The 15322-nt window shown below is 37.0% G+C and overlaps 1 protein-coding gene across 1 annotated transcript in view; it reads right to left on the reverse strand.

Annotated features, from left to right (window-relative positions):
* Positions 1–15322, reverse strand: part of snx30 (sorting nexin family member 30) — a 33788-nt gene that overhangs the window by 10615 nt on the left and 7851 nt on the right. The window contains exons 2-6 of the mRNA XM_067398350.1: positions 8054–8242; positions 6140–6250; positions 5792–5950; positions 4962–5151; positions 2501–2700 (exon numbers count right to left, since the gene is read on the reverse strand). Coding sequence (XP_067254451.1) covers positions 2501–2700; positions 4962–5151; positions 5792–5950; positions 6140–6250; positions 8054–8242 — 849 coding nt within the window. The remainder of the gene's footprint in view (positions 1–2500; positions 2701–4961; positions 5152–5791; positions 5951–6139; positions 6251–8053; positions 8243–15322) is intronic.

Raw genomic sequence — 15322 nt, forward strand, 5'->3', positions numbered from 1 at the left:
TCTGCATATGACCGGTTATAACTGCACTAATTCATGATGCTTACTGCCTCAAACTAGATTATTAAATGTGCTCACTATATAGTGTACACTAGAGCCATGACAGAAATATGGAAGCTATTAAAACACTTCTTGTTGCTTCCCAGAATTCCTGGATTCCTTTCTGTAAAAGTCCCGCAGTGACACTTGCGAGAGAAGAAATATGATCATGTTGAACGGAAATGCTAAAAAACATCTATTCTGCAGGAAAGCAGGAAATTATGGATAAAATTATTATCATTCCTTAATATATAATTATTTAGTCTTGGAAATATGTTTGGTTTATATGCATTCTTAATCGTGTTTTATTTCAGCATTTATGCAACTCCTCTCAATAATTGTACAGCAGTTTAAGAAGGAAATACAAAGTCCTATCTCAGCATAGTGATCACTAGTCTCGCTACATTTGCTGACTGTGTAGATGTGTCAAGTTAAGACGGAGAGGAAGTGTCTTCTGCTGAGTTTCATAATATTCAGGATTCACTGATGAATAGAAAGTTCAAAAGAACAGCATTTATTTGAAATAGAAATCTTTTGTAACATTATATTCTTTATTGTCACTTTTGATCAATTTAATGCATCCTTCAATAAAAGTATTAATTTCTTAATTCATACTGACCTCAAACTTTTGAACGTAGTGTACATATACTCAAATTAAAACTGAACAATTTATTAAAAATATATCTGGCTTATTTTTCTTAACGGTTTGTCTTGCTTTAAGATAAACTGGACTAAATTTGTTAGATTTATGTTTAAAACAAGAAAAAGCTATTTGCCAGTGGGTTGGATATATTCTGAGGGGGGGAAAGGAAATGGAAAAAGAATTGGGGAAAAGAGTGAAGAAAAAACAGCTGTTGAAAGAAACCATGCTGCAAACAGCAGTACAGCATTTCAGCTCAAAACAGCCATTTCTAATATAATCAACGCCAGTCTATACTTCCAAATGACATTATCATGAGAAATTTGTAATATATCATCCGAATTTGTATTGTAACAATTTAAAACTCCAACCGCTGTTTTCACAGACAAGGCTTAAGCTAGTCCTAGACTAAAATGCAGGTTTGAGCCGTTTTAATGGAAAGCAACTTGCACTGACATATCTTAAAGGTGCAATATGTAATATATATAATTTTATATATTTTGTTCACTTGAGTACTTACAATATCTCAAATGTTTCCAACTATTTGTAAATCGTGAGAAAATTGCAATTTTAACCAAGGCTCTGGGACGTGCAAGGAGTCACCTGTGTCATACCCGCGTTAACCCTCGGTCTGCCTCGGTTTCCAGTTTTATTTTGTAGAAACCATGGAAACACCAAAGACGCTTTAATATAATACACGCTTTAATAGACAAGGGAACAACTGTTTTGATATATTTATAGACAGAAAACTAATTGTTGTTATATAGCTCAACACGTTTAGTCTTATAGTTTAAATCTAATTTTCTTGATTTTTGCGAGTACCATGCTTTACCATGCCTCAGAGAAAAACACTATTTTGTGAAATAGCTAACATAGCATAATCAGATGCAGCTTTATGTTTAGTAACAGTAATACAGAATTTTCTCCATCATACAATACGTTTTAAAATTAATTGCATGCCATTTATCAACACAAACCATCCAGCATTTACATTGATATTCTAAAATCGATCAGCTTACTGCATTGTGCAACAGTGTCTCACAGCAGCCGCCGAGTGAACACACAGAGTAACGTTATAACATCATTTTCAACACACTCAAATGTAACCAATATGATAAACAGAGCTGCGTTACCTCATACTCATGACCGGAAAAGCGGAAGAGGCACCATAAAAGTGTGTCATAATAAAAGTTCCGCTGCTCGTGAGGCGTGTGTTGCTTAATCGCTCAAGCGGCCTAGTTCAGCTCCCACAACACTCGGTCCGGCTCTGCTTCATACTACAATAACGTTAATAATCGCATCCATGAACATGATTCCTTCCCGAGTCCTATCCCTATTCTTTTGCACTGTCCGTTGAGATGGAGACCACGTCCCAAGATTCCACGCTCAAACAACCAGTCTTCGTCAAGCTACGCCTTTGTTTTGAATAGGCCTCTAGCGACCAGAAATCTTACATACTGCACCTTTAAAATATGTCATTGCCATGGTTTTGTCTCAAGATGCACACCAGTTATGTTTTTTTCTAGAAAAAAAAACTTACTTAACCTAATTGAAATAAAGCTTAATCCTGGCTGTGAAACTGGCCCCAAGTTTAACACATAATAACTGAACCTTGTCTTAGTTTTTGGGGAAGAAAATACTGTCAGAAATAATTCCAAACTATTACATTAACTTTGCAAAAAAAGTCATGGACTAGAAAGAAAGTGAAGCATTCTGCAAACGACATGAATTATTTTCTCTACTGGCCACTCCTTAATGTAAAATCAAATAATTCACATACAAGGGGGAAGAAATGACTAAAAAGCATAGCTGAGAGCCACTCACCTTCATAGATTCGATGTATAGGACGTATTCTCTGAGCACAGGGAGAAAGTCTTCACTCATGTCCTCTGTGAGTTCATCCAGAGCACTGGAGCAGTTTGACACGCACCCCGCCACCCCCTCCAGAGGATCATGGAGCTCTTCCTCAAACGACGACCAGGACGAGTAGACAGGCCCATATTCCCTTAACTCCATCAAGAATTCTGAGCACAAACAATGAAAAAGCTCATCGTAAAGGTCTTTACCCTAACCTACATTTATTTTTACTACCAAAGTCCACTTATGGGCTCTGCTTCAAAACCTTCCTTGCCGTCTATTTCCCACAAAGACAGCTGTCTTCTAAGGTAGCATCCTAACTGAAACTTTGAAAAAGTTTCATTTGAAACCTCCTACATTGATAGTAATTTACAAAAGACTTTTTGCAACATGTTAGAGTTTGAAGCTAACATGTTGCAAAACAATACACAAATAAAATATTCATAATATGCATTAAAAACAGCACTGTGGAGAGGGGGCGTGGTTCAGCGGAGCCGGCAATGGGAGAGCGAGGCAGGAGACGAGCGGTGCACAAGTAGGTCAAGTGCAGCACGACTAACACCTGTCTTATTGCAATGAATGGCGTGGAGGGAATAAAAACCGACAGGTGACAGTCCAAAGCAGAGAGAGACACTGGTGGATTCAGGCGCATAAGAAACTTGTCTGTGAAGCTGAAGGCGGAAGAAAGTGATTGTTGCTGTGAAGAGCGAGTGGCACTAATATTTTTGTTTGTAATTCAGAGTGTTTGTAAGAAAGAAGAACCATCAAGAACCATCGCAGTGATGCCAAATCCTAGGAAGAAGGGTTGAGCAGGGCTGAGCAGAGTCTGCCGCCATGGACGCTCGAGGCGGTGGGCTGGAGTGAATTGCCAGGGAGACGGACAAACTCGCTGCCGTCCGCCTGGGTTGTGGAGGGGCGGCTGCCATTTGCGAGGGGACGGATGAGTCGCTGTCATTTGCCTGAGGCTGGAGCCTGCTGCTGTCTGCCATGACGGGGACTCACAGGGAATGGGGGACTCGCTGCCAGGTCCCCCAAGCTGGAGGAGCCATCACTATCCACCAGGGGGTGGAGGAGTCAGAGTAGAGCACAGTTCCGTGGGTATGTGGGAAGTAAGGAGGGGCCGAAAGCCATGGGAATGGAGCGAGGCCGGTGGCGTGAGTGTTAAGGAGCACCACACTGGTCTCGAGTCCCATAAAGGAGCTCCAGAAGGATAAAAGGAGGAGTGACAACAGTGAAGGACAAGAGAGGACCAGGCCTGGACTTTATGTTGTGCTTTACTTTACTTTAGTTTACTTTACTTTTGTTTTGTTCTTTATGTTTATTTTATTATTTAAGTTATGTTTAATACCTTCTTACTACTATCAGTGTTGAAAACAGTTGTGCTGCTTAATACTTTTAAACCTCATTTTAGTCAAGATTTTCCAGGATTCTGTATAGAAAGCTCAGAACAGCATTTATTTGAAATATACATCTTTTGTAACATTATGTGTATTAACTGTCATTTTTATAAACTTAATGCATCCTTGCTGAATAAAAGAATTAAAGGATTAGTCCACTTTTAAATAAAATATTCCTGATAATTTACTCACCCCCATGTCATCCAAGATGTTCATTTCTTTCTTTCGTCAGTCGAAAAGAAATTAAGGTTTTTGATGAAAATATTCAAGGATTATTCTCCTTATAGTGGACTTCAATGGCCTTCAAACGGTTGAAGGTCAAAATGACAGTTTCAGTGCAGCTTCAAAGGGCTTTAAAAGATACCAGACGAGGAATAAGGGTCTTATCTAGCGAAACGATTGGTCATTTTTGAAAAAAATACAACTGTATATGCTTTATAAACACAAAATATCGCCTTGCACGTGCTTCCGCTTACCGCATTCTTCAAAAAGCTTACGCTAAGTAGAATAGGAAAGGCGTAGGACATACGGAGTAAGCTTTTTGAAGAATTCGGAAAGAGGAAGCATGTGCAAGGCGATATTTTGTGTTTATAAAGCATATACAGTTTTTTCGAAAATGATGCTAGATAAGATTTTTTGGTTTCTCTAGAAGACCCTTATTCCTCGTCTGGTACTGTTTAAAGCCCTTTGAAGCTGCACTGAAACTGTAATTTTGACCTTCAACCGTCTGGAGGCCATTAAAGTCCATTATATGGAGAATAATCCTGGAATGTTTTCATCAAAAACCTTAATTTCTTTTTGACTGACGAAAGAAAGACATGAACATCTTGGATGACATGGGGGTGAGTAAATTATCAGGAAATTTTTATTTAAAAGTGGACTAATCCTTTAATTTCTTTCAAGAAAAAAAGACTGACCCCAAACTTTTGAACAGTAACATATCTGACTGAGTTTAAAGCACATAAATATAGGCGATGCTACCTTAGGATGGATGGAATTTCTTTTAAAAGGCCGAGTGGGACAATCTTTACCTGATTGCTCTTTGATGATTCTCTGTGCTATCCTGTCAATGGTGCCCAGTTTCTGTGTGAACACGTCCAGATAGTCACCCATGGCGGCAAACTCTATTGGCCGTCCTCTCAGTTTATAACCACCCGTCACATACTTCACAGATTCTCCCATTTTAGTCAGCAGAGCCAGGCCTTGGCGCTTATTCAAGTCCTGAAAAGTCAAGCATACAGTACATAAAGTCTCATGGCCAAAAAAATGTTGCCAAGCCCAATTAAATCCCACTGACTTTCTGGAACAAGCTTACAATTTTGGAATATACTATTAGCATATTGCAAAAGCTGTTGGGCTGCTCTCAACAACACATCTGGATCTGGTCATAAACAGCTAGTAAAGATTTCCAGCATTAGTAATCCAACACATCACCAGCACAGGACACGGTGAGAAATTATATAAACCTGAAGCACAACACATTTACAATTCCTGTACACTTAGGTGTTATGTTTCTAAATCTGATTTACAAATTATTCCTTCAATTTATAAGGTCAGTTTGGACTTTTGTTTTGAAGGTATACTAAATACTTTTAAAAACATTAAAGTCACGATTTAACAGAAGCGACAGATATTTTCTTTTGTATTATGATATGCATCTGAGTGAAAATGATTATAAGAAAAGAAACAAATGATGGGCGGGGCTCAGTTCTATGAATCGGTTGCTCATTGGATGTTGAGATGTGGGAGTGAAAAGTAAAAAGTGAATGTGAGGGTAAATCGTTCACAATACGATTAATAACACACATTTAGAAAATTGATAATGTGACTTTTCTTTTCATGTCGACTTTAACGCACTCACCTTGGCTGAGAGAAATGCATTGAAATGTTCATTGAAAGAGAGCACCGGATGATCTGCAACACGTTTGAGGAACTTGTCTAGTGCCTTTCTTCTGGTCTCCACAAACTCCTCTGAAAAACGGTCCACCACTCCCTTCATAACAAATTTCTCAGGCAAGGGCTATACGATAGCAGAAAGGAGAAACAACAACAAACGTAGTCAATCGCATGGTCTGAAATAACAGATTTTAGTCAAAAACAATCCCTGAAAACATTAAATGCCTCATTAAATAACTACTTATACTAATGCAAAAATGCATTACACAATTGGATTTGTGAACAGAGCCATGGAGGGTCTTCCTCTACCTACTGGAATAAGGTGGGTGGGTTGGCTTTCCTCTAATTTGTTCCTCAGCCAGTCAAAGTCCTGATAGCGTCGCCTTACCGAGTAGTCAGGCAGGTCAAACTCTGTCCTGGTGGTCTGTAGGTCACGCAGAAGCAAAAACCGGTGAATAACAAAAGGATTTATTCACAGAAAATTATATTCACATAGAAAATGTCATAATATTACTGTTTTTACTGTATTTTTGATCAAATATGTTGTGCCTTATACAGGGTTATCAGTCAGTGACACTGCTGTTATTATTAATTAAAACTAAAACCACTAAAAATGGTTGTTAAAATAAAGCTGAAATAACATATAAATATTAGATGAACAACTTAAACTTAAAAAAAAAACTTGCTTTGGCAACTAACTGACATAAATAATGCTACATTCACAATCACAACATGTCGTAATAACCGTAATTTCGAGGTGACCACATGTGACATTCTACTCTGAGGTGTTACAGCAGTCACAATCCACAAAAACCCAGCAATGACTTTACAAAGGGCTGACAGGGAGTAACTCTGAGATGCAAGTCATTGTGTTTTGCTGCGGCAGTGAGCATGTTTCAGATCACAGTGTAAGCAGAACAAGTCTCCAAACAACTGCCACAAGAGTTAAAGGTGCCATCGAATTGAAAATTGAATTTACCTTGGCATAGTTGAATAACAAGAGTTCAGTGCATGGAAATGACATACAGTGAGTCTCAAACACCATTGTTTCTTCCTTCTTATATAATTCTCATTTGTTTAAAAGACCTGCGAAAACAGGCGAATCTCAACATAACACCGACTGTTACGCAACAGTCGGGATCATTAATATGTACGCCCCCAATATTTGTATATGCCAGCCCATGTTCAAGGCATTACACAAGGGGAGCCAGTATTACCGTTTGGATCTGTGCACAGCTGAATCATCAGACTAGGTAAACAAACAAGAACAATAGCAAAAAATGGCAGATGGAGCAATAATAACTGACATGATCCATGATTACATGATATTTTTAGTGATATTTGTAAATTGTCTTTCTAAATGTTTTGTTAGCATGTTGCTAATGTACTGTTAAATGTGGTTAAAGTTACCATTGTTTCTTACTGTATTCACAGAGACAAGACTGTCGTTATTTTCATTTTTAAACATTTGCAGTCTGTATAATTCATAAACAACTTCATTCTTTATAAAATCTCTCCAACAGTGTAACATTAGCTGTTAGCCATGGAGCACCATCAAACTCATTCAGAATCAAATGTAAACATCCAAATAAATACCATACTTATGCAATTAGACATGCTGCATGACGAACACTTTGTAAAGATCAATTTTGAGGGTTATATTAGCTGTGTGAACTTTTTTTATGCACTGTTTAAGGCAAGCGCGAGCTCCGTGGGTGGGGAGCGTGAGCATTTAAAGGGGCCGCAGCCTAAATCGGCTCATAATAGGCAGTTAAAAAAATTAATTGAAAAAAAAAAAATCTATGGGGTATTTTGAGTTGAAACTTCACAGACACATTCAGGGGACACCTTAGACTTATATTACATCATTTAAAAAGATGTTCTACGGCACCTTTCAAACAACAGAATTTCTAAGCAAAGAGGAAAGATGAGCTTGTGACAATGAACTTCTCTAAATACCAATAACAATTTAGTCACTTCAGCAGCCACTTTAATGCACAGTGATCTACAGATACAGTCAAACTGCAGCAAACTGAAAGTTTAGGGATCAACAATTCAGATTAACCACTTAGCCACATCACCCAATGAAATCTGTCTAAATAGGCTTTTTATCTTTCATGCTTTTGTAAGTCTTGGATAACACCTTAAAATAATTGCACAAATTATAACAGCAGTGCATTGTTAATAAAGTCAAGAAACGGACCATCTAAGAGCTTTGCCTTCTGACCTTTGTGCAGACTCTGTAGGTGATGTATGTCTCCATAGTAGACACGTGTTTCTTGGGGTCGTCTACAGTCACAAACAGGTCACGTGTTTCTCCGTCCAAATCATCATCGAGCTGTAGTCGGTTCAGCAGAGATGAAGAGGAGGCGGGGCTTGATGTATCTACTGGAGTCCCATTGGGCAGACTCAGGTCCTGTGGGCGGGGAAAGAAACAGAGTGACTTAATGGGAAAAAAAAATCTAAACATGAAGGAATGTACACACAAAACAAACAAACTCCAAATTAAAACAAAGCCATGTTCATTCAAACAGATTTTGTTGGTAAATCCATTAAATGGTAGATAACAATCACTTCAGTGCCACATCTGCAGTTATATAAATACCATATTCTTTTAACATGAACCACAATAACTATTATTCACAATTTCATATTCCGAAACAACAGAAACAGAATGGTCACTTTATCCATGATATGTAGCACTGCAAAACTTTATAATAGCAGTGAATGGGTCCAACAAATGTAAAGCTCAAGAAAGTGCATCCATCCAAAGCAAAACGTGCTCCGGGGGGTTAATTAAGGCCTTCTGAAGTGAAGCAATGTTGTAACACTGTCACATAAAATGCATGTTTTACCACTCTATTTATTACAATGATTTTATGTATAATAGAGTTTTAATTGGTTTACATGTGTTTTAGTCTATTTTATTCCTCTTACTTATTTTAATGTGTGTATGTCTTTAAATATGTATGGGTCTGCCTGAAGGAACCAGGAAGTAAGCCAGCATAAAGGAGGCAGCATGGCAAACAATCAGCCCGCCCATTATAAACGTGATCACAAATCAGCTGGACTGTGGAGTTGCATTTTATGGACTTGCCTTTCCAGCAAATCACATCACCTTCACTTGGATTAACACTTCCGTGGACTTTGTATATACACCGGTGGACACTTTCACATTGGGACTTTCAGCACGTTACTAGGACTCTTAAGGACTGTTTTAGGGTATGGTGCAAATGGACTCCCTGCTTTTAAACGGCCTAAGTTTTTCTAGTTTTATTGTGTTGTTTTAAGTTCCTTGTGATTATTGTAAATACACCTTATTTATTCATTTCTGTTGTCTGTATCATCTTTTTAAACACTCATAACTGCTCACACAGTACAATCTGACCACAATTTCAATCGATGTAAAATCGACCGATAGGGCCGATCGTTACAATGTGTTTGTGTGAGAAAAATATCCATATTTAACTAGTTACAATTCTTAAAGTGTTGATCCTGAATAGTTGACGATTCGATGCTTCGATAGGAGGAGCCTGATTCGACTACCAATCTCACAGTCGAATCTCCGCAGAGGTGTTATGGGGGTGCTCAATATCTGATTTTACATAGACATACCGGTTTTCTCCTAATAAAAAAAATATACAGCCTATTATGATAATGCTATAAATAAAACATGTGAAAAGAAAGAATCTGTTAATAAATATTTTTAATGTGCGTGAATAAATCCAACCACCCGTGACAGATTTAAGTTTCACTTCCATGATCCGAGGAGCATCTTGGCGGAAGGGATTAAATCTTTAACAATGTCTGGGATAAGAAAATCTAAAGTGTAGAATTGGATGCACTTTGGAATGGTAAAAGATGATCCAAAAAAAGTGTGCCGCACTTCTGCCGGCCAATGTTAACTAGCTGACTTATGTTAGCTGACTAGGGCACTATTTGAAAAGACTCAAATGGACACAGGCAGATCGCGTGAAAGACTGGATTTTTTCGATCAGGTAGGGGAAAAGTAATTTCAAAACATTTCAGCCAGCTCTAATTTGATTTTTGGATGCTGTGAATGTTTAGCTAAAAAGACTGCCACTCCAGTTTAGCGTTTATAGCAATATATTGTCTCTGCAGTTAAAAAGACAAAGTTGACAATTCTGGCTATACTTTCGTTATTTTAATAATTTAATAATTTTTATTTATTTATTGATCACTCTGGGTTATCTAAGTTAACTATTAGTGACTTGTGTTTTGATGTTCCCCTGCACTTTAGGCATTTTGCACTTGTGACTTGATTATGACTTTCTCATTTATTATTTTTTTTTAGAACGGTATGTTCTGTTCAAATTAAATTCTGCAAATTAATTTTTTGATTGTTTTTCAGTGCGTCGATGTTGCGCTGTAGAGTTAAAGCTTGTTCGCAAAGGCAATTTAGCCGATTTCATTTGAATTGCTGACATTTGAAATGCATATCTATCTGCAGTGTGGCCTTTCTGCAGTTACTTATATAGGCATATATATTTTATAATCCAAAATGTTTTTATTCATTTTCTATGTTTTTGTGGTGTTCTGTAGTGGCTGTAAATGTTTATCCACATTGCTTTTCATTTCAGTTTAAAAAAAAAAAAAATCATTGTCAGTTTCGTCTATCACTTGACAGGCAGTTTGGACGCTTTATTATAAGGTTGTTTCTCTGCATTGTGTGTGAGAGAAAATAAAAAGTTGTCTTAAGGTGCGGTTATAGGCCTTACTTCATTTTCCATGTCTCACTCCATCTCATGCACAGCTTATTCTGGCCTTGAGCGAGGAAAGCATTCATGCGTGGACAGCGGAAATTTTTAATCATTTAAGACATTTTTATGGATATTAATTTTAAAAAAATAATGCAAATTAACAATGCCTCTTATTCATTGTCAAAATAAAAATGTATTTAAAAAAATTAAAGGTGCCCTAGATTCAAAAATTTAATTTACCTCGGCATAGTTGAATAACAAGAGTTCAGTACATTGAAATGACACACAGTGAGTCTCAAACTCCATTGTTTCCTCCTTCTTATATAAATCTCATTTGTTTAAAAGACCTCCGAAGAACAGGGGAATATAACAACATAACACCGACTGTTACGTAACAGTCAGGGTGTATGCCCCCAATATTTGCATATGCCAGCCCATGTTCAAGCCATTAGACAAGGGCAAAATGTCTGGATGTGCACAGATGAATCATCAAACTAGGTAAGCAAGCAAGAACAATAGCGAAAAATGGCAGATGGAGCAATAATAACTGATATGATCCATGATATCATGAGTTTTAGTGATATTTGTAAATTGTCTATCTAAATGTTTCGTTAGCATGTTGCTAATGTACTGTTAAATGTGGTTAAAGTTACCATCATTTATTACTGTATTCACGGAGACAAGAGAGCCGTTTTCATTTTTAAACACTTGCAGTCTGTATAATTCATAAACACAACTTCATTCTTTATAAATCTCTCCAACAGTGTAGCATTAGCCCGTTAGCCACGGAGCATAGCCTTAAATCATTCACAATCAAATGCCAACATCCAAATAAATACTATACTCACAGGAATCGATGTATGCATGATGAACACTTTGTAAAGATCCATTTTGAATGTTATATTAGCTGTGTGAGCTTTGTGTTTGCTGTTTAAGGCAGTTGAGAGCTTGCGGGGGCGGGGGAGCAGGAGATTTAAAGGGGCCGCCTGCTTAATCGGTGCATATGTAATAATGGCTCAAAATAGGCAGTTAAAAAAATGTATTAAAAAAAAATCTATGGGGTATTTTGAGCTGAAACTTCACAGACACGTTCAGGGGACACCTTAGACTTATATTACATCTTTTGAAAAGGGGTTCTAGGGTACCTTTAAAGCTAAAATTACAGGGGAGTGGACCTTTTTCATTGTACCTTTCTATTAGTGTGTAATTTAGCCGTTTGTGCTTTTAAACTGTTCAGATTGTTTACATGCACAAAGTCCACACCAGAGGGAGTAAATCTCTTCAACAGAAAACACCTGCCTCAAACGCCTAGTTTGTAGTCCTGCCATTATTTCTGTAACATACTGTAGCTACGTCACACACATTTGTGACATCAAACATGAATAACACATTTACATAATGCCACCTGCTGGCTACTTTGGCTCGCCCTCAAACAAAGGTAGTTATATGGCCAGAAAGAGTTTATTACTATATCGAGAAAATGTAAATGCATTCATGCCACCTGTGAGCTGCATCAAACAGTCTGGGCAAACAGATCTAAATGTCTCTTCAGATACAGTTTCTGTGTATTTTGTTACTGATTTCATTCGATAAAATGTAAAAGTTTAACATGAAAGATGAAATGCCCTGGAAAATGATTTAAGGAGGCAGATATCACAAATATGCTGATTTATGTAAGCAAGAGCTGACAGAACAGTGCTGAAAATATTGCTTCAGTATAAATTACATTTACACCACAAACAGACACATCTTTCTTATTTCCAGACAAGTAATTTATTTACTTGTACAAGTGAATAGATTTGGGAATCGAAAATCGATTATAATTCTGGAATCGTATACTACTAATGTAGTAAAATAAAAATTTGGATTCCGCTTATTGATTCCTGTGTACACATTTTAATGTGATTTCAAACCATTTTCAAGCACAAGAAGACACAAACTCAATTCTGCACTTGCGCCCACACTGTTTTCTTTGCGCACACATCCGGAGTGCAGAGAGCCGCCACTCATATAGTGCACGAATACTAAATTGAGTTCTCTGAATGTTAACAGTTGAGTAGGGCTGCACAATGATTAATCGCAATTAATCATTTGCAAAATAAAAGTCTGTGTTTATGTAATAAATGTGTGTTCTGTGTATAATAATTATGTATATATAAATACACACACATACATGTATAAATTTAAGAAATATATGCATGTATAAATATGTATAAATATATATATTTTATATTATATATAAATATTATTTTTATATATAAATATAACATTTTTCTTAAATATACATTTGTATGTGTGTGTATTCATATACATAATTATTATACTCAGAACACACACATTCATTACGTAAACACAGACTTTTATTTTGCAAACGATTAGTTGCGATTAATCATTGTGCAGCCCTACAGTTGAAAAAGAAAACGCATATGTGACAGTATACAGGATCATGCATTCAGTCTAAGTGACAGTAGCCTAATAATCCTGCTGTCGTCTGTCATTAATGTTAATCAAGAACGAAAGAAAAAGAAAAATCACTCACTGATCTTGACTGAAAAACTTTTGTACCTTTAATAAGTATTAATCTATATTTTATTTAAAAAAATGTATATCCTCTGGAGATTGCATTTGTAGGCTGCATATGTCATCTAGGAAGTCTAATTAAGGAAAAGTAACCATAATAAAATTGACTTATTCCTTGTGAAGTGTAACATACTGTAATTTCTTTCTTACTTTGCAATCTAACGGTTAATGTTCTTAAATGAGACCACCTCAATGATGTAAGCAGCGACAAATGCGACCTCGAGAAGGATGCAGCCTTTGAAATGAAATGCAGCTTGTGACATTGAATATCATCCTGTGTAGGGCAATTCCAGCGTTATGGATGTGACATTTGAACTCATAATGACAGATAAAATGTCTCTGTAAAAATAAATTTCTTACAATATATAAATTGTCAATGCATATTCTCAGAGCACCCAATCTGGGAAATTTGTAGACAAAATATGTTTTTCTAAAATAATTTTAAACACCCCCAAAAAAGGCAAATAGGCACATGTTATGGATGTGACAGAAAATGACAGAATTTGCAGTATACTGTGCAACTTTCTTAAAAGTCTGTGAACTTTTAAGTTGAATGTATAAATATTGATATTCACATGATAAAGGGGTCTTAGCTGAGCACAAAAATATCAATGTTTAAAATATAACATTTTTTATGAAGTGTATAATGAGGAAAAACCAACGTTATGGATGTGACAAAATTCTGTTATGGATGTGACACATCTGAAATACACATAAAACATGTTTGAGAAATCAACAATCAAACCATCATGGCTCTTTTGTTGACCCATAAAATGTCTCTGAATGGCAGTTTTAACATTAAGAAAACAGTCTGAAATTATTCTGAAGATTTTTAAAATGGCATTACAAGTTTATTTTTTTTAGATTGGATCCTATATCATAATAGCCTGACTACGTCAGACTTCCTACTTCCGCTCAATTTCATTTCACTTCTGTACTCAGTCTGATACAGTGTCAGAGCTTTCTGTTTGCCACCGGTCTGGAAACAGCCGGGCCAATCAACGAACAGAGGGCGGGCTGAGAGCCGTGACGTAGATGCTAAGCGCCGAGTTTTACATTGTAGGTTAGAGAAATCGAAAACCGAAACGACCGCGGAAATGGGAAACGAGACACGGGATGCAAACTTCGGGATGCATTAACTTCGCATAATCTGCAAAAGTCGTTTACAGCCATGTTCACTCCGGTATTTCGCTCGCATCATCATGTGTTTACAACAGGTTTACAGTGGAAGTTCAATCATAGATTTGAGTTCGATGCATGATGTCTGTGCTTCGATGCGGCTGTACAGGCGTCATAACTAAACGTATCTGATTGGCTTACGGGTAACCAATGATTTTAAACTTCAGACAAGCGCCCCTAGCCAGAGAGAAAACACTTGTCTATTATGCCATTCCAGACATTACCAGGCTAATATCATAATACGATATGTAAAATAATTGATAATGAGAGAAAAGAGGAAAGAGGAAAGGTGAAGGAACTTATTTATTTCATTCATTCATGCTTAACACTTTCATCTTTCATATAATTCATGAATTTTCTTCTTAATTATTTTTTTCTTTCACTCTGCCAGTACTGCCTCTTTGAAATGATAACGGCCTCTGTTGTCAAGGAAAGGACTGAGGCGCTGGATTATTTGTCCTTTTTCCACCCATGACTTGTCTTCCTTTGTAGGGAGGATGTAAACGAATCCCATTTCATCATTTCTCCTGAGAAACTGAATTTCTAACCCATCAGAATCCAAATCGGTAAATAAGGCCGACAAATTCCCTGCTAGACTTTTTGCCTTTGTAGCAGATCTGCAGACAATCGCCTGTTTTTATATTGACCAGTGGCTCAGTTGGATGGGCTTGGGGCTCATCCTCATTTGAATGATGAAATTTGTGTGTTGCTGCCTCTAATGAGGACGAATACTGACTATGTTTGATGAGGCCCCAAGAGATGGGCTCGATGTGGTGCACACTCTGGGTTCCTAAGAAAGAGTGTGAATAGGTCATAATACTACAGATATCACTTTAATAACTTTATCATTTACACGCATTCATTAGTGAGCACAAATTGCTATCCAATAGTTACCTATGAGAGGTTTTACATCCGTCCACAGACGCTCTAGCTGGTGTTCATGTGTGAACGTCTGTATGTCCCTTTCCATAACAAGTTTAATATTAATGTTCGGGCAGTAATGCGCAGCTGTTTTT

This window comes from Chanodichthys erythropterus, chromosome 10, assembly GCF_024489055.1.
Source record: "Chanodichthys erythropterus isolate Z2021 chromosome 10, ASM2448905v1, whole genome shotgun sequence".
NCBI classification, from domain to species: domain Eukaryota; kingdom Metazoa; phylum Chordata; class Actinopteri; order Cypriniformes; family Xenocyprididae; genus Chanodichthys; species Chanodichthys erythropterus.